The 19,975-nt window shown below is 35.6% G+C and overlaps 1 protein-coding gene across 1 annotated transcript; it reads left to right on the forward strand.

The window, feature by feature from the left end:
• The first annotated feature begins 15,765 nt into the window (after positions 1-15,765).
• Positions 15,766-19,592, forward strand: LOC111917740 (T-complex protein 1 subunit alpha). Its single transcript, XM_023913399.3, has 17 exons — positions 15,766-15,939; positions 16,029-16,093; positions 16,626-16,715; positions 16,826-16,912; positions 17,014-17,073; positions 17,153-17,203; positions 17,306-17,401; positions 17,510-17,575; positions 17,656-17,873; positions 17,958-18,054; positions 18,139-18,225; positions 18,309-18,443; positions 18,527-18,631; positions 18,710-18,838; positions 18,926-19,029; positions 19,106-19,196; positions 19,297-19,592. The coding sequence occupies exons 1-17, from the start codon at positions 15,867-15,869 to the stop codon at positions 19,381-19,383; spliced, it is 1,641 nt and encodes a 546-aa protein (XP_023769167.1). The 5' UTR covers positions 15,766-15,866; the 3' UTR covers positions 19,384-19,592.
• Positions 19,593-19,975: the final 383 nt, after the last annotated feature.

Raw genomic sequence — 19,975 nt, forward strand, 5'->3', positions numbered from 1 at the left:
TAATTTACTTACTATTAAATTAACCTAATTTATTAACAAGTTTAAAAGGGGTTTTATCTGGTTTTACAAGATCAGATGAACTTAAATCAAATTCAGTAAATAAAAACACCCTCTTGTTTAGTTTGAATCCACTTCTCCCTAATGGCTAGCTAATGATTACGGATTATTGAGTTGGTTTTTAGTTGTATTAGTAATTTAGTTCTAACTTACCAATAATTAACTAATTCATGTCAAACCATGTATGTTCACACATAATTAAACACAGAACTAATTATGAATGTAAATCTGCTATCTAAGATTTGTTGTATAAATGCAATTATGATCACAATACACGTTCTCTAGCACATCTAAGCTTTATTTATTCTAATTACTAACTAAGATGGGTCAATCCTAGCTCTAACAATTCAATGTTCACTAAATCATTAGGTAAACAGGTTCATGCAGTTTAATGATCACTAAGCTACACAGAACATACAATCAAGCAATTAGATAAACAAATAATAGCATGCTAGGTTATTCAAATCAAACACAAGCAATTTTTTACCAACTAAACTTAATCCATAAGCATATAACTATTCATAAGTTTAAAGCTTCATCTAGCTAAACAAGAGTAGCTAGATTCAGCTGCTCATCATAGCAACTAGACCAACACAGCTAAAAATAATGAAAGGCATGTTCTTATTTAACTAAAATATAAACCTTTACTCCTTTTTGGTGTTGAAAACCCTCTTCCAGAACCTTTCTTTCACTCTGAATCGTCTCTTGGAACTCTTTTCTTCTACCAAAAGCTTCTCCCTCTCGTCATAATCAGGAGCACTTATATAATCTTCAAAAACCCGCGCCACGTCGTGGCCAGATGTGCCACGTCGTGGGCTTCAAGCAATCCGTATCCTCCAAGGAAATCCTCCACGTCGTGATGTCTATCTTCTGGAACACCCGTGCCACGTCGTGGGCTTCATCGCCACGTCGTGAATTAAGTGTTTATCGTGAATTTATTATTTTCTTGTCTTTTAAGCCTCCCATGTTCCACATTTTGGCACTTTTGGTCCCTCTCTTCGAGAATCCTTTATATTGACTGAAAATAACAATTTAAAATTATAAGTATCATTATTCTGAACATATTATCAATTTATTAATAAAAATGTACTTAAATATTGCCTAAAAATAAGTATAAATATGGCAATATCACCCTTAAATTTTGACGGTATTACCTCTATAAGGTCCGTTGTACTATCTACACGGATCACAAGAGCCTAAGGTATTTGATGATTAGCTGAATCTGAACATGAGGCAGTGTACGTGGTTGGATGTAGTGAAGGATTATGATTGTGAGATCCTTTACCATCCGGGGAAGGCCAATGTGGTGGCTGATGCTCTCAGTCGTAAGGCGGTCGCGACTCTGGTCAGTGATATGTGTTTGAGGATGACAATGATTACTCCACTCTTGGAGCAGATCTGAGGGACTCAGGCTGAGGCCATGAAGGAAGAGCACCGAAAGAGCGAGCACATTATGAGTCAGGTGGCTTCTTTTGATTGTGATAGTCGAGGGTTATTGACTCTCCAAAGGAGGGTGTGGGTTCCTTACCACGGTGGTGCGCAACAGGTCTTGATGGAAGAGGTGCACAAGTCGAGATTCTCTATTCATCCTGGAGTGACAAATATGTATAGAGATCTCCGACCGCACAGCAAAATGGAACCGTTAGATATCCCCATCTAGAAATAGGAAGAGATTATAATGAATTTTTCACCAACTTGCCTCGGATAGGGCATGGAATGGATTCGATATGGGTCATCGTGGATCGATTGGCCAAGAGCGCACATTTTATTCCGATCCAGGAGATCATTTGGTGGAGACACTGGCCGATATCTATATCAGGGAGGTCATGGCACGACATGGGGTGTCGGTTTCTATGGTATCCGACATGGATGTCCGATTTACTTCTAGATTCTGGAAGAAATTCCACTAGGAGTTGGGTACTCGTCTACACTTTAGCATAGCTTTTCACCCGCAGATAGATGGTCAGAGCGATCAGACCATCCAAACATTGGAGGATATGTTGCGGGCATGCATTCTGGATTTCGTCGGCAGTTGGGATACGTATCTTTCATTAGCGGAATTTTCGTATAACAATAATTATCACGCCAACATCAATCGACCTCCTTTTGAGATGCTCTATGGGAGGAAGTGTAGGATCCTGATATGTTGGGGTGAGGTCAGTCAGCAGGTCATGGGGAGTACCGAGGTGGTACTCAAGACGACCGAGATGATTTAGCAGGTTTGTGGTAGACTTCAAACAACACAGAGTTGGTAGAAGAGCTTTGCAGACAGACGTCGGTTAGACTTGGAGTTCTAGGTCAAGGATATAGCGCTCCTGAAGGTTTCACCTTGGAAAGTGTCATCCGGTTCAGGAAGTGGGGCAAGTTGGGCCCCATGTATATTGGTCCTTTCAAGGTTGTAGCCTAGGTGGGCAGGGTAGCATATCGAATGGATCTCCCGAATGAACTTAATCAGATTCACAATACTTTTCACGTCTCTCAGCTGCGAAATTTTTTGGTTGATGATTCTGCAATGGCTCCATTGGAGGATGTTAAGGTGGATGACCGCCTAAATTATATTGAGAGATCGGTAACGATCCTTGATCGGAAGACAAAATCATAGGGAACAAGGTTGTGGGATTGGTGAAGGTGCATTGGCAACATTGGAAGGGTTCAAAATGGACTTGGGAGCCTGAGGAAGAGATGAAGGAGCATTACCCAGAGTTATTTCTGGCAGCAGACTTCAAGGACGAAGTCTAATTCAAGTGGGGGAGAATTGTAACGTTGATTCGCCAGGTATATACATTATCAATTATCTCATTTAATCAAGGACTAGAACAAAGTACGATGGGCATACACAAGGTACGTACAATGTACTCCTTTGCATGTGCGAATCGGGATGACCCCTACGTACGTTGGTCGTACCATACGTACGCTGGGCATACTCAAGCCAGAGGTAAACCCTAATTTTTAGGGTTTGCACCCTATTTAAGCTCATTAAGTCCTTCAAGTTCATAACCTTATCATCCTCCTTTTCCTCTTGAGTCATATCTCGAAACCCTAATCTATTTTCCCTAAAGTTTGAGCTTGTGTGTGTGTGTGTGTTTTGGGTGTGTGTGGTGCTTAGAGAAGAATAAGAAGAAGATTTGTAAAGAAGCATTGAATCAGAAAGAGCTTGTAGATCCAGAGGTTTGTCATCATTTCTAGCTTATTGGAGGTAAAAGCTTCTACCTTGATGACTCCATGTGTTAGTTTTTAGTTTAGGGCTTATTTCATCATAAAATGGTCCTTAAGGAATTTCTTGGGAGTATGAGCTACTCTAGAAGCTTATAATGTTAGATCATAGTGTTTATAACGTCCCTTGAGCATAAAAATGGAGTCTTGATGGATTAAGTTCAATCATGCAAGGATTGAAGGTGGTTTCATGAAGATAATGTGGTTAAATCCAAGATTTTCCCCATTAAGACATGCAAAAGCATAAAAATACACTTTAGTACGTCTAGATCTAAAATTGGATGTTGGGTCTTAACTGATTAAGACCTTAGAATGAGGTTTTGGCCAGTTGCAGCGTACGGCCAAGCGTACCTAGGGGTACCCTACGCTTACGCTCATGAAGTCCTAATGATGCGATGGTTGTGAGTACGCGAAACATACTAATTGGTATGTTGAGCGTACTCATCAGAGTGGGTTTTGGACTTATTTTGGGGCATGTGTGGGACTTAGGTACTTTGGGCCCTTGTTGTGCCTTAAGCTTTTCTGTGATGGGCTTTTGAGCTTGGGCTCATTTTGTACACACATTATTTTTTTGGGCTTCGTGTCTAGTAGCATTTCGGCCTTGATGAGTTAGGCCCAATAAGATAAGGAATAAGTAACTTTTTCACTTAAGGCCAAGATTTAGGGTTTGGACTCACGAGTTGGATTACTGACCTAGATTTTAATTTACTTGTGATTTAGTGGGGATTCTTCCGGTTCAGCAGCCCGATCATTTGTTTGACTATCAGTATACTGGGGTGAGTTTTCTCACTATAGTGTAGGACATTAGGATATGTTATATGCTTGTAATCTTTGTGACTCCTGCTGTATATGTTATATGCATGTGTTTTTGTTTGCTATAATATGTGGGGTGAAATAGACCCAATACAGCCTTGTGCTAACATATGAGTTGAAATAGACTCGGGGGTGAAATAGACCCGGTACGGCCTTGGGCCGACACATGATTTGAAATAGACTCGAGGGTGAAATAGACCCAACACAGGCTTGAGCTGGCAGATATGCATGGTATGCATTATTTTGGGGAACCCATTAAGCTTCGTGTTTTAGTTTGTGTTTCAAGTACTTTCGGATCGAATGGAAAGGGCTCGGGATGATCTCATCGCACACACCATGTTGTTCCGCATTTTGTTGACTTGATGTATTTGGATGATTATTGACATACTCTGGTCGTCTTTTGTAGTTTTATGAAAACGTTTTGGATGATGGCTTTGTTATTATAAAAATGAAATTTTTGGTCTTAAATTTTGGGACGTTACACATTAACAAGATAAGCAATATCCTTGGGTCACTTGACAGTTTCGTGCTGACATCTAATGTACATGGTCATGTCCAGACTTGATTGATATGTTCAATTAGTAGTCTGATTTGATAATCTAAAATCGGAAATCGAGAAACATAATGTTGAAGTGTTAGGTTAATTCATAATCCATGAATCAGTTTACAATGATATCTTATAGAAGTAGAGGAATAATTGATCACTTACTAAAGGGTTGATTCTTGATATGATTAGAATTTGGAAGTTGTTGTGGAAGGCACATTTTATTGCTTATGCGAAGATTATTTGACCAATAGTAGTTGACGAATTTTCTTAGAAAGAGATTGTTGGACATATGTGTCCAATGTCATAATTAAATTGGTATAACTTTGGTAATAATAACAAAGTCATTTTTGGGTTGCCCTCGAGAGCTAAAATACCCAGAAAAGGATTTAAGAGTGTAACATTCGCTTTTCAGATAAGCTTCCGTCGAGTTAAAATCTATTAAGTCCATTCTTTGGGTTTTTGGCTTGGTCACATCGTGGTGTTGTAGGAACCACGATGTGGCATCTTCGGCCGAGGAACGCGTATTTTTGATAGACCATGATGTGGTAGGTGTTAGCCATGATATGGCGATGGTTGGGATTCAAAACCCTAGATTTCGGGTTTGGTGCCCTATTTGAAGGCACTAACTCCTATGATCGCCTCATATGGTAGCCTCCACCTTCTGAGATTGAATCCCCTCCAAACCCTAGCCTCCATATGTACGAGTGTATGAAACCAATTTTGTGAAGGATGAAGGAAGAATGCGTCCATTGTGGTGCTTGTGTGCTTGGTTGCAGCTTAGATCTTGCATATTTATCACATTTTTGGTCTTTTGGAGGTATGAATTATTCACTTTGCTCATTATCTCTATAAATCTTGTTATAGGTCATTTTATGAGCTTTTTGGTCAAAATCTTCTTGTTCTTGGAGTTTAAGTGAACTCCAAAACCTTTTGTGTGCCTTATTTGGTTGTTGGACCACGATGGTGGTTAGAAAGATGGCTTGTATTACTTATTTGGGTGTCCAATATTTTGGTGCAAGCATTAAGAGCTTAGGATTTAAGATCTTGGCTTATTGAGATGTCTTAATGGATAAAGTTAACTTTATCCATCTAGACCTTAGGAAGGTTTTGATTTGAGATTTGTTGTTCATGGGGTTAAGGGTTAAGAGCTTAATCCATTAAGTTGTGAGAGCCCGGTTCCCACGACGTAGCTGTCTGGTTGCCACGACGTGGAGACTAGTGTCACCATGACTGTTTTGTTGTGTAGTTGCCACAACGTGGTCTATGGGTGGCCACGACATGGAGGTCAGCTTTGGCTGACTTTGACCGTTGACTCTTTGATCAATTTGACTTTTGGTCAAACTTGGAGAGGTGTTGAGCTATAGTCTGAGATTTAGCTTGTGATTGGTTTAGGAGGTTTATGTAGATGATTTTGTGGGACTTTAAGTAGTGGATTTCAACTCTTCATTCAGGTAAGTCTCCTTATTATATTTACTTGTGCGGTAGTGTATACATGTTGACCAGCTGGGTTTTATTGGTTGATTGTTGTTATATGTTAAACTGAGTTGCTGATAACTCCTGGACTATTGTGAGTCCATGAGATTGCTGAAAGCCCCTAGAGTTGCTGATAATTCGCGAGGTGTGATGTTAAACCACAAGGTGTGTTGTTAGCCTATTAGGATTGTTGATAATCCCTAGGGTTGCTGAAACCATAGTTGTTTATTATGTTGTGTTGTATGTGATATTAAAGATTGTTGATAATCCAAGGGCTTCTCATAACTCAAAGCTAATTATTACGCTATGATGTACGTGATATTTTAAGGAACTCGCTAAGCTTTGTACTTACAGTTGTGGATCAAAATATTTTCCGGGCACCTATCGGATTGCGAAGGCGGGAATGTACATAAACATCAACAATTTTATGATTCGAGATTCTACATTGTCTTTTTTTATAACTCTGATTTCTAAATAATGGTTTATGAACAAATGGTTTGACCTGAATGTAACTTTATTAAAAATGGATGTTTATTCTATTTTAAAAATGAAAATTTTATTCTAGAATCTGGGACGTTACAAATAGAGTAAGATAAATAGTTTATTTTTTTATCATAACATGATAAATTAATTATAAACTTGTCAAATTAATTTTGAATTAATTGAAATTAACTGGAATTAATTAGAATTGATTAAAGGTGCATGAACTGAATGTTAGTTGAGCAAGAGGAACTGCAATCTCTAAAGAGAGTGTACAGTTTTGGGAGGCCCGGAAGGCTTCTAGAATTATTCCAGGTAGATGACAATGAAATGATTTGAATCTGGATTAAATATGATTATTTAGTTGATTCAAATCAGCTTTGTCTTCAAGTTATCTCAGCTATAAATAGACCCTTAGAGCTTTCACAATTCCATTCCTAATCTTCCTTCCACTTGGAGAATCCAATTTTCTCAAGTGGTTTCTCCTTTCTCCTCAATTCCTAGGGTTTTAGACTTTTGGGTGTAAGCAATTAGAGACATTCCTACTTTGGGTGCTAGATCTTCCAAGCGCAATTCAAGAGTTTAAGATCTTCAAGAAATCACAGGTATATACGTTTATACTTGAAAGGTTAGTAATCCAATCCCTCTTATAGCTTTGAATTCATAGTTTTGAAAGTAGGTTTCTATAATAGTAAAACCTATATCTAGGGTGCATGTACACTTAGGGTTTTTATTAAATGCTTACATTGCCTAAAATTCGTGTATAGATGCATAGAAAATCCTTCAGATTCCACTACCAACAGGGACCCGACTGGAACGGATAAGAGATTACCTGCTTTAGTGGGTAATGTATCGAAGACTGAGCTTAGACTTACTACACAAATCAACCTTAATGGGCATATTGGGGATGTGGCTTAGATTTTCTACCTGAAGCGGGGAAAGGTATGATACTATTTGTTTCAATGACTAGTTTCTGAGTGAATGCCCCATGCAATGCAACGATGATTGTGAATAGTTTGGAATTGTTTTTCTAATTCATTTAAGTTTGTAATTTTTTATGTTTCATTTGTGTTTGATACATTTGTGTGCAACACTCGGTATGAATTAAGTATTATGTATTTGGTCTGTATGTTAATTGCTTGGTTGTACGGTATGTTGATATGTCATTTTGAGGGGTTGACGGTGGAACAACACGAGAGTCATGAACCTAGAATACTCATTGTTAATGACGGAACGGTACGAGAGTCGTGATTCCCTATTGATGACGGAACGACACGAGAGCCGAAAGTCTATGTTGATGACAAAATGAAACGAGAGCTATAAGTCTCTATTGATGATGAAATGACATGAGAGCCGTAAGTATCCATTGATGATGGAACGGAACGAGAGTCGCGAGTCCTTGTTTGTATGGATTATTTATGTGTTATGGTATGTGGTATTTTAGGAAACTTACTAAACTTTACACTTACAGTTGTTGATTCATGTTTTTCAGGTGGTTTCGTTGTTCGTGGAAAAGGCCCAACTTGATTGTATTGCATGCGCATCACTGATGATTTATGTTTTTGACTTCCGCTAACTCTATGTCTTTACTCTATTTTGAAAACTATGTTTTACAATGTTGAACAATTAAGTTTTTATATTACTTTTAGCAATGAAGTTGGATATTATATTTTATTTTGGAAATGAAAATTTTAGTTTGAAATTTGGGACGTTACATACATCTTACCATTGTTGATTATTGATTTTTGTGAAAGAATGTAAAGAGAAAGGTGGGAGTAAAAATATAGAGAAATTAAAGAAGAAGGGGCAGATGTTTATCGACACCATTGTGACCGAATGATTTTTATTGAGACCTTATAATAAAATGATAAAAATACCCTATTGTACATGGCACTCATGGATTTTAACGGACAAAATAGATATCCTTAGAAAATGACTAAGCATGCAACAAGTTTACAAATGAAAATGACCCGAATCAAAAATAAAATTAAGGAATAAATGTATAAGTTACCCTAAAATAAAGGAGCATTCATCTAATTTTCTATTAGAAAAAGAAAACCTTAATCATTAATCACATATAAAGGACCACTAGGTTTAAACCCCGTGGAAACCACGGTTGATATTTTTGAATAGAGATATAATTTTGATTGTCAAATAAAATAAGATATCATTAGTTTATAAAAAGTCATGAATAATGATAATGTATTTCTTTTTTGTATTTTTTATATTAACCTTGTCATTTGTAAGTAATGTTGCATCCAAGACCTTGTTACACTATTCAATTGACAAAGTAATCGAGAGAATACCAATGAATAATGAAACAAACCTTCTATTTTGGAACTTCGTTTGGGCTTGTTGTATATATATTTGTGGCATAAACTTAGGTCATACATGTTCCCATGAGCCCAATTATAAAACACACAATTTTAAGAAAAAAAAAGTTTAGAAAATATGTTGATTTGGAAGCAACACATATTCAACATGCCAATTTTTGAATTCACTTGGATGCAGAAAAAAAAATTACAAAACTTGTAAGAAAATTATAAGTTATTCAAACCATATCCTACAAACATGATATTTGATATGTAGAATCCATCATTTTTTTAGCAACAATATAATAAATCATCCAACAAAATGTCACTCTACAATGGCCTAAAATCATGAATAAAGGCACCTGGTATTTTAAAATGTAGGTGTTTGTTTATGAAAAAGTTTATGTAGTCCTACCTAACCATGAAAAAAAAGTAAATTTAGGTGATTATGATATAAAGAATGTGATCATGTGTTTTCTAGTTTAAATTACACTATCTAATGTTTAAATTTTGGAACATACATACATACTCCAGATAAAACACTACAACTTTAATTACAAAATATAGTATAATTGTATATTTTACTTGTATTATTCAAATCACTTGATATATTATAAATTAAACGAAAATAAGGTTTCAAGAAACTAATGTAATCATCCAAGTTATCGTATATGATCTTTTATTTTTAGTTATCTATCAAAGTTTTATTTCTAGTGTATTACATCAAACATTTTTTCCCACTCACTCAAACTATGGTACCTACCGGCATCATTCTCCACATAAGGAAGGTGCCATTGCAAGGAAAATGCCACTGAATGGAAAATGCCACATTATTAGAAGCCATGGGAGGGTCTACTATTAAATTTTAGCATGATTACCAAAAGTCGTGATGTTAGCTAGAGATGACAATCTTTGGGATTACCTTTGCAACATCTGGGTTGTTTGTTTCCCACTCAACCTTGTGCTTTTACTTCGATCTGTATCCAAAAATTCATCCAATACAGATCATCAATACTAAGAATTTGACTCTCACAATGTTCCTTTAATTGTGATGTCAAATTGAAAAATGTATAGTTGTTTACATTTCACATATATTGTGATGAATTTAAAACAAAAACCAAGATGAAAACCTCCAAATCAAACACATGGAGATCTCTTTCACATGAAGAGCAAATAAATTATAAGGAGCTTAAAAAGCCGAAAAGCACACATGAAGATCACTTTCACAAATTTCATGTATCAAGAAACCATAAATCAAGATTATATTTTGTTCAATTTAGTAATTTAGAGGAAACTGATCCCCTTCTAAGTTAATGAAAAAATATTGATTTAACCAAACCCAAAATCAAGTTAACACATACAATATTGGGATTCGACTACAACATTTTTTATGAAAATTTTACTCAACTTGATCATGGTAATCAATCTTTTATTAGGATTAAAACAAACATGATAAAAATCTTGCATATTAAAAAACTCACAGTCAGACATTTCACCAAATGCTTATTGTGCACATAATTGGCCACATTGCACCGGTGTTGTTCATAGTTGATGAGCCCCTGATGTTCAAAAGCAAACTTGATTCGTGAAATTGTTATCAAACCAATTTAACCCTATATTAGGGTAAAATTTCAAAAGACAATGGAAAGAAGAAGTAATTGATGAAAAACACAAAGGTAGTATATGACTCACAATTAAATGCCACACAACACTTCAGCTGCTCATCTTCAATGTCAACATAAACTTAAATTTTTCTTAGTATTCAAATGAGCAACACATTTTCAGAAATTGTTTGCTTCCAGAAAGCAATTAAATTTGAAAAATGGTAGGAGAATTGCTCTACTGACCTGTAACTAGGGGTGAGCGCGGTGCGGTTCGGTACAGTTATTAGCTAAAACCTCACCACTAACCGCAAATGCGGTTAATCTATTTTCAAAACCGCTTAGTGCGGTTATTTTTACGGTGCGGTTAGACGGTTATTTTTGCGATACGGTTTTGTTTTTTTTGTGTTGCGGTTATTAACCGCATGGATTTTGTACGGTTATTTTGTGTGATTTTTAACCACAATTTAGAGCTCAAACGATTTTAAGAACTCAAACATATTACTTCTAATAATAAAAAACCATATGGTATAAAACAATTAACTTAAATCATAAACAACTAATATCTTAAAAACATCAAATCAATAGTAATTAACAATAAATATCTTAAAATTGTCAGATTGCACCATTTGTCAAAGTTAAGCATAGCAAAAAACCAACATTTTTGACTTCTATTTTATCTTTCTTTCATCCATGAAACTAGTTTTATTTTTAATATTTAATATATTAATAAATAAAAAAAAACAAATTGTATATAATATATGCGGTGCGGTGCGGTTTTTTTGCGGTTTTTGAAAACTAATAACCGCATCGCACCACAAATTTGCGGTTTTTGAAAAACAGAAAATCTCACAATCGGTTTTTATTGCGGTTGCGGTTTATGTGTGACAACCTACAAATTTCCGTTAGTTTTAACGTCGAAATTAATTACGTCAAAAATTAGCCAATTTTATCCCGAAAATATTTTTGACCGGATTTAAACCCGTTGGAATATTTTAAATAATATTCGTCAAGCGAACAAAAATTAAGGCGGTATAATTTTAAAATTTGCCGTGATTAATAATAGTTGTGAAAAACCCCGTTCGCGGTTGGTGTCAGGTGAACCCCAGTCAGGCCATAAACTCCACCCTATATAAGGGTTGAGTGGGTTTCATTCCCACCTTTTACCCACCTTAGACTCTCTCTCTCTACTTTCTCTCTCTACAAACGGATTTTGGTCAAAAATCGCCCCTCCGAGCCTCAAATCGGTAAGTAAACCTTCCTAGCTTGTTATCTAACTGATCTAGCTTGCAAATTCGTGACTTAATCACCCAAAACCCTCAAGAACATGAGTTTACGGTCCAAGAACACCTTCATGGACCGTAAACACTCATAATGGGGTTTTAATGCTCAAAAACCCTTCCAAACCACTTCTCATGCTTAATAATGGCTTAGAGGCTTACCCGAAAAGACTTAGAACACCAAAATCGGACCAAATGGGGAGTAAACATGAGTTTACGGTATAAGGATGTTCTTAGACCGTAAAACCATATTCTTAGACCATAAACACCTTTTAAGGTGTTAAACTACCCCTCAAACACTTCCAAAAGCTTCCATGAGTGCTTAGAGCCTTGTAATCCTTTGTTTGATGCACCAAAAACATGATTCATGGGCTAACATGAGTTTACTGCTGTAAACTCATGTGTTTAAGGTAGTAAAATCCCCAAGAGTATCTCCTTAGACCGTAAACACCTTTCCAAGGTGTTTAAGTGCCCTAAACACCTTCTTATGCTTCTAAAAGTGGCTAGAACCTTACATGCATGAGTTAGAACCACCAAACAACAAAAGAAATGGAACAACATGAGTTTACTACCGTAAACTCATGTGTTTACGGTCGTAAACTCCTCAAGGAGTAGTCTTAGGCCATAAACTCCTTAAATGGCCCATTTTGAAGCCTTAAACCCTTCATAAGCCCTAGAATTGAACCTAGCCTAATTCCACAAGTGTTATAAGACCTTAATGCATCAAAGAACGCACCATCCATGAGTTTACGGCTGTAAAATCATGGGGATAAGGTCTTAGGGCCGTAAACTCTATAAAGAGTTCACTCTTGAAGAGTAAACTCCCTATCTAGGCCATACACACCCTTAGATGTTACCCGGGACACTTCTAGCACTTGTAGCAAAGTGTTTTTATGACGTATGACATCCTTACTTACTTAATTAGTTATTAAATGACTAATTGGATACTTAAATGTATCATTACATGTTAAATAGGATTCGCGTGTGTGGTCAAGTCCTCACTTGACACTTAGCATCCTATACCGGCACCTTCACCCGATCCACTTACAATAGGTGAGTTCATACCCCCGAATTAACCTTTTAAATGTTTTTACATGTTTTCATGGGGGGAGGGGGAATACAAGTTAAACATGCCAGTTATCATGTCAATCACATGTGATTGATAACCCGCATGCACAAGGATTTATTACACTGTCAACTGTTTTACCAAGTATGATACTGTAAATGGTTTTCTAAAACGTTTTTACTTGTTCAAAGCTCTTCTCAAATTGTCTCCCGCGCTGTATATTTTATTTCAAACTCAGTTACAACAGCATTTTAAGCAAAGGCTTTCTTTACTTATATTGTTTTCATCAAAGCTATAATCAAAACTTGTTTATGAAAGATTTTCAGAGGATTTCTAAAGGTTTTCAAACTTATTTTACAAAAGAATACCAAGTCGTGATTTTCTCAAGTATAAAGGTTTTCCAAAGTTTTCATCAAAGTTTCCTTCCATGTTTTTATACTCCTACTTTGTTAGATACTACTGCTTCGTTATACTTCCACTTAGTTAATGCTACTACTTTGTAACGCTTTTATTTCGTGATACGCTTTTACTTTGTAATACGCTCCTACTTATTAACGCTTATACTTCACGATACGCTTCTACTTCACGATACGCTTCTACTCCACAATACGCTTCTACTTGCTAACACTTCAACTTCGTTAAATGCTTCAACTTAGTTAAATGTATGCCTGTGCTTGTATAGTTATATAAATAATGTTTAAAGGACTTAGGAAGGCTAGTTCGCCCTATTTCCTTTTCTTCGTTGAGATGTGGTCTCGTGGGATCGGATATCCGTCCGAGGGTCGTTTGATCATTAGTTATATATTATGTATACAAGCATAGACATATAGGTTTATGTCGGCCAGTTCAGTTGTGAGTCTCTATCATCAGTCCAGTATTTTACATCAAATCTCACTATACGAGATGCATCTTCAGGACATGGCCTTCTCCGTTGTCTAGTTGGTAACCAGAGTCTCTTGTAGGGAGAGCGGACATTGTGTGTATAGATCTATATGGGATTGACACCCCCACACCCTGACTGCTAGCTACAGTCCACGGCCTACCAAGCCAAAGGGTGACAAATGTCACACTTACACCGATGCTTGCAGGGCGTCAAGTTCTCTAGTGTCTATCAATATGGTTACGAGTATCTCGGGGTTACCTTATAATTCATGGCCTTAAGGTAACGGGAATTAACACTGTATTCACTGTTTTTAGACCTTTCTAGACGTATCATTCATTTGATACTGTCTGGGGTATGTGTCTCCTTTTGTTAGACTGAGCCAGGCGTGTTGTTCATTCGATACTCTCCTGGAGTCTATGATTTCTTTTGCCTTAGTCAACAGTCTTCCCTGCTGAGGCATATGTTATTTTCCCTGATACTCTCCTACTTTCTTTAAAATCAAACACCGTATTTTGGTAATGATAATATTTCAAGGAAATTCTCTTTAAAACATAACACTGTCGGGTCTTGGTAGAAGACTGCTTTTATTTATAAAATATAGGATTTTCTGGAAAGGACTCTAATACACTGTTGATTTTAAACTACTACTTTTATAAAGTTATTTGAATAAAATGACACTAAATACGTATGAACTCACCAGCATTTATAAAAATGCTGATACTCGCTTTCAAAATAACTTGTATTCTCAGGTCAGTAATAGACAGGTACATCTCAGAAGCTGATGTTGAAGACAGTTTAGTACCAAGCTGCACCTATATTATTACTTGTATTACTTTGATGTTTCTATGTAATGTAAACCATGTAAAACTATTACTTTTAATGCAATGGTTGTTGTACTTTGATTACTATATTGCATATGTTGTGATACTTGACATGACGTCATTCACCCCAGAACGTTTCCGCCGTTCTGGTTTTGGGGTGTGACATTATGCGGTTAATTTTAGCTACGGTGCGGTTTTTGCTCACCCCTACCTGTAACATCAGAAAATAGAGATATAAGTTGCCAGGAAAAAATGAACATTATAAAACCCAAAAACATTTAAATGTTTTGTAAGCTCGAAAAAATTTGGAGAAGAGCGTTCAGAAGGCCATTAGACATCCATGGTAGGAAACTGCAAACCACTTGTCTCAAAATCGTTAAAAAATCACAAAAAGAAATCAAGAATATGTTGATAATTCTTGAACTTGCAATGAAAAAACAAAACAAAGATTGGCAATTCTTTTTACAGAAAACACATCTGGCTTTGATGTAAATCTACATCAGGCGGCTTGATCAATTCATTTTCGAAAATGATTCACAAAGAACATATACAGTTTACCCTACTGTATCAGTTTTCGTTGTCATCTTTGTAGCCTCTCAAAACATGCTCAAAATCGATAATTTTAAACCACACATCTAAACACATCTGATTGATTCCTAGATGTGGAAATAAGAATGTCGATGACTAATGGCTTGAGAAAACAAATTGTCGATGTAGGTAAAAGCACACCCATCAATTTTAAATACAGATAAATCCCTGATTTCTTGCTTTGGAATTCAAATTTCATGGCTGATGTTTTGGGATATGAATGATGGTTACCTAAAAGATGATCTGAACTAAAAAATGAAGAGTGTAATGACATGCAAGTTTTAAGGGCTATAAGGGTATTTTTGGCAGATCACGTTCCTAACTTTACTACAATGTGAATTGACCAAATGGGCAATATCGGAATTTCACTTTGACATTTGAGCGGGAAAAATAGTTTGGGGAAGGCTGAGAAATTGCCACGTGACACTTTGGTACTGCTTTATCACGATCGGAGGTTCATCTAATTTTCTTTTGAAAAAAAAAAAAAAACTTAATCATCTAACATCGGTCTAATTTCTCTAAAAGAACGTGAAGTACATTTTTACCCTTTCTGAAAGAGGCATAGGCCAACGGTTCAACTCGGCCCGGTTCACGTAAACCTATTGGTTAATAAATAAGCCGAGTTAGAAAACCTCCACTAGTAGTACGAGCAGACATCAAGAGTTCACAGTATTAGGGTTCTTGGAGAAATATCGGTTGTAGTTTCAGATACAGTAATACTCATAATCAGCTATGTCTCTAGGTTCACAAGCGCCTGATATACTCGGGGATCGTCAATCCGGTCAAGATGTTCGGACACAAAATAGTAAGCATTCAACTTCTAAAACCCTAACAGATCTACTTTTGAAAGAAATGTACACCCATACTCAAGTAATTTTGAATCTTTTTCTTCAGTTACTGCTTGTCAATCTGTTTCGAACATAGTGAAGACTTCACTTGGTCCAGTTGGCCTTGACAAGGTATTATACATCTTCCTCTCTTTTCTGTTGTTTTTTGCTTCCGCCATTTCCTTTAGCTTCTACGCTGTTAGATTTCTGCGGATTTGCGTGCCCTCGATCAAATTTGTTTGCGCAATAAAGATCACATAGAAGAACCATTGAGTGTTAATATATTTACGCCCATCTTTAACCTGTCAATTAGCTTTAGAACTTGGATCATCCAGAGAGTAATCAGTGACAGTAAGAGGCCTTTACTCAAAACTAGCTATGAGAGGCTTAAACTGAAATCATTAGAGTGAATCTACATATATCCAGTGTGAATATCTCTAGGTTGCACATAGCATCCATTTTTCTCTTCTGATAAAGTTTGCCATTCAGGAATTTATCAACTTAACTGGTAGGTAACTAAGGCCATTGGCAACCCTTTATAATATTGTTCTTTTGACTACATTGTCCATTGTCCATTGTCCATTGCACTTGTATAGTTGTATTTGTATTCGTTTTCATCTAAATCAGATTCCCTTAGTGTAATTCATATGAGTTTGTGTCTCAGATGTTGGTTGATGATATTGGGGATGTAACTATTACAAATGATGGTGCTACAATTCTCAAGATGTTAGATGTTGAGCATCCAGCTGCCAAGGTGAGACATGTCAAATCATATCTTTCTTTTTTCTTTTCTTTTCTTTTGCAATATATGCATGGACTTATTACTTTTGTCTAATTACATATATTGAATTTCTTATAACTTAGGTCCTTGTTGAATTGGCTGAGCTTCAAGATAGAGAAGTAGGAGATGGAACTACTTCTGTGGTCATTATAGCAGCCGAGTTACTCAAGGTATTGTTCCCTAAATCACACATCTTTGTTTTGGCAAATGTGTCACAATCCTAATTGGAAATCCTTATTTAATCTATTGTTTTGATAATTTTTTTTTTCAGAGAGCAAATGATCTTGTCAAAAACAAGATTCACCCCACATCTGTGATAAGTGGATACAGAGTAAGTGTTACCAATACTTGATGAAATTGCAATCAAGTCTAAATTTTTATACTCATGGGTTCTTTTTTTATGCTGACAGCTTGCAATGAGAGAGGCTTGCAAATATGTTGAAGAAAAACTGTCAGTTAAGGTAATAAAGCATTATCCAAACATGTCAAAATTTACTTTTTAACATATAGTTTAAAAAATGCTTTTGATGATATTAATCAGTATGTTCTTTCATTTCTTTAAGGTTGACAAACTTGGAAAGGATTCTCTTGTGAACTGTGCAAAAACAAGCATGTCTTCTAAACTGTTAGCAACTGATGACGACTTCTTTGCGAATCTTGTATGTCTTAATTTACAAAAGAAATCTTTTCTTTTTCTTTTTCTTTTTTTCTATTTCCTTTCCATTTACTAAGTGATTAAAAAATAAAATAAATGGTTGAATCTTTAGGTTGTTGAAGCAGTACAATCTGTTAAAATGACAAACGCACGAGGCGAAATCAAGTATCCAATCAAGGTTAGTTCTTGACTATAATTACATCATTAATGTTTTTTTTTTAAAAACTCTTCCAATGTTTTTTAATTTTAATAATGTAGGGAATTAATATCCTTAAAGCTCATGGAAAAAGTGCTAAAGAAAGTTACTTATTAAAAGGGTATGCACTTAATACTGGGCGTGCAGCTCAAGGAATGCCAATGAGAGTTTCTCCTGCAAGAATTGCATGTCTTGATTTTAATCTTCAAAAAACAAAAATGCAATTAGGTGTTCAAGTTTTAGTCACTGATCCACGAGAGTTGGAAAAGATTCGTCAAAGGTGGTCAAACTTAGTCAAACTTGGTCAAACTTAGTCAAACTTATTTATGTCATAAATTTATTGGTTGTTTATATTGTTCTACAGAGAATCTGATGTGACTAAAGAACGTATTGAGAAGCTTCTAAAAGCTGGTGCTAATGTTATTTTGACCACAAAGGGTATCGATGACATGGCACTCAAGGTATCCCTTTTGACCTTTTTGCCCTTCTTTCATACACAAATATGTAAAATTTGATTATTGTTATTATTATTTGGATGCAATCAGTATTTTGTGGAGGCTGGTGCAATTGCTGTGAGACGTGTGCGAAAGGAGGATTTACGCCATGTGGCAAAGGCAACAGGGGCAACTTCGGTAATATTCATATATTATTTTATGGTAATGGTAATTAATAAAATCTGAAGTTAATTAATTAATTTTTTTTAAATTATGTGTAGGTTTCAACATTTGCTGACATGGAAGGGGAAGAAACTTTTGATGCCTCTTTCCTTGGATATGCAGATGAAGTAGTGGAGGAGCGAATTGCAGATGATGATGTCATACTTATCAAAGGAACCAAAACAACAGGGGCTGTATGTGAATGTGATTTAATATTTATTTATTTTTATTTTAATGTTTTATATAAAAGTAATTAATTTTGTAACAATTTAAACAGGTGTCGATAATTCTGAGAGGTGCTAATGACTTCATGCTTGATGAAATGGATAGGGCGTTACATGATGCTTTATGTATTGTCAAAAGAACACTCGAATCCAATACAGTAAGAAAAAAAAAGAAAATATTTATTTTTAGTTTTATTTATTTATTGATTGATAATTTATATTATTGTTTTTTTTAGGTGGTTGCAGGTGGGGGTGCAGTTGAGGCTGCTTTATCTGTGTATTTGGAGTATCTTGCTACAACTTTGGGGTCCCGCGAACAGCTGGCGATTGCAGAGTTTGCTGAGTCATTACTGATAATTCCAAAGGTTTTTTTTTTATTAAAATTTGAAAAATATTTAATTTAATTTGTTATGAATGGTGATAATTTATTTTTTGATATGATAAATGGCCAGGTTCTTGCTGTGAATGCTGCAAAGGATGCGACTGATTTGGTGGCTAAGTTGCGTGCGTATCACCACACTGCACAAACTAAGGCTGATAAGAAACATCTGTCGAGGTGAGTTTTTTTTTTGTTTTGTATGAAATACCGAAAATGCCCTTCTACTGATGCTGTTTTGGTTTTGAATTTTCAGCATGGGTTTGGACTTGGTGAAGGGTACGGTTCGGAACAACTTGGAAGCTGGTGTTATAGAGCCTGCGATGAGTAAAGTGAAGATACTTCAGGTGAATTATTATTTTTAATAATTTTGTTTGTTTGGTTTTTAATTTAAATTATAAGATAATAATATTAAAGAAAAAGAAAATGTGTGTGTGTGTGTGACAGTTTGCAACAGAAGCGGCTATAACGATACTGAGGATTGATGATATGATTAGACTTGTGAAGGATGAGAGTCAAGATGGTCAAGATTAGGGCCTGAGGATATTTTGGTAAAACTTGATGTGGCTTTTTGAATTTGATTTTTGTTTATTTGGAAAGTTTTGGTGAGATTGATGATGGGTGTAGTAATGTAAGTCTGATTTTGTTAAGGTAGATGGTAATGTACTTTTGGATTTTGGTTTGTGTGGAAACCTGTTTATCAACATTCTAGTTCTTGGAGAGTAAAAGACTAAATTGAAAAAGGATGGGTCAGTTTAGTTTGTTGGGGTTTTATTTTTCATTATATATATATATATATATATATATATATATATATATATATATATATATATATATATATATATATATATATATATATATATATATATATATATATAAAAGTATGTTTATTTATTTTTTGGATAGAGTAGGTGAGCTCACTACCAAACAAATTATGAAAAAAATCTTATTTTGTGGCATGTCATGCAAGTTTTTGCAAATTTGGTGTAACCTTGGATGATAAGTTAATAGATTTAACAAGACAAAACTGCACAAATGGTCCCTGTGGTTAGCTGAAAATTGCCACTTTGGTCCAAAAAGATTTGGACTAGCACCACAGGTCCAAACTTTTCATTTTGTTGCGAGT

Source organism: Lactuca sativa, chromosome 4 (genome assembly GCF_002870075.4).
Source record: "Lactuca sativa cultivar Salinas chromosome 4, Lsat_Salinas_v11, whole genome shotgun sequence".
Taxonomy (NCBI): Eukaryota; Viridiplantae; Streptophyta; class Magnoliopsida; order Asterales; family Asteraceae; genus Lactuca; species Lactuca sativa.

Coding starts and splice junctions, on each gene's coding strand:
- LOC111917740 (XM_023913399.3), top strand. CDS start 15,867: ATGTCTCTAGGTTCACAAGCGCCTGATATACTCGGGGATCGTCAATCC. Junction 16,716..16,825: donor TTGAGCATCCAGCTGCCAAG/GTGAGACATGTC, acceptor CTTATAACTTAG/GTCCTTGTTGAATTGGCTGA. Junction 17,874..17,957: donor TTGGAAAAGATTCGTCAAAG/GTGGTCAAACTT, acceptor ATTGTTCTACAG/AGAATCTGATGTGACTAAAG.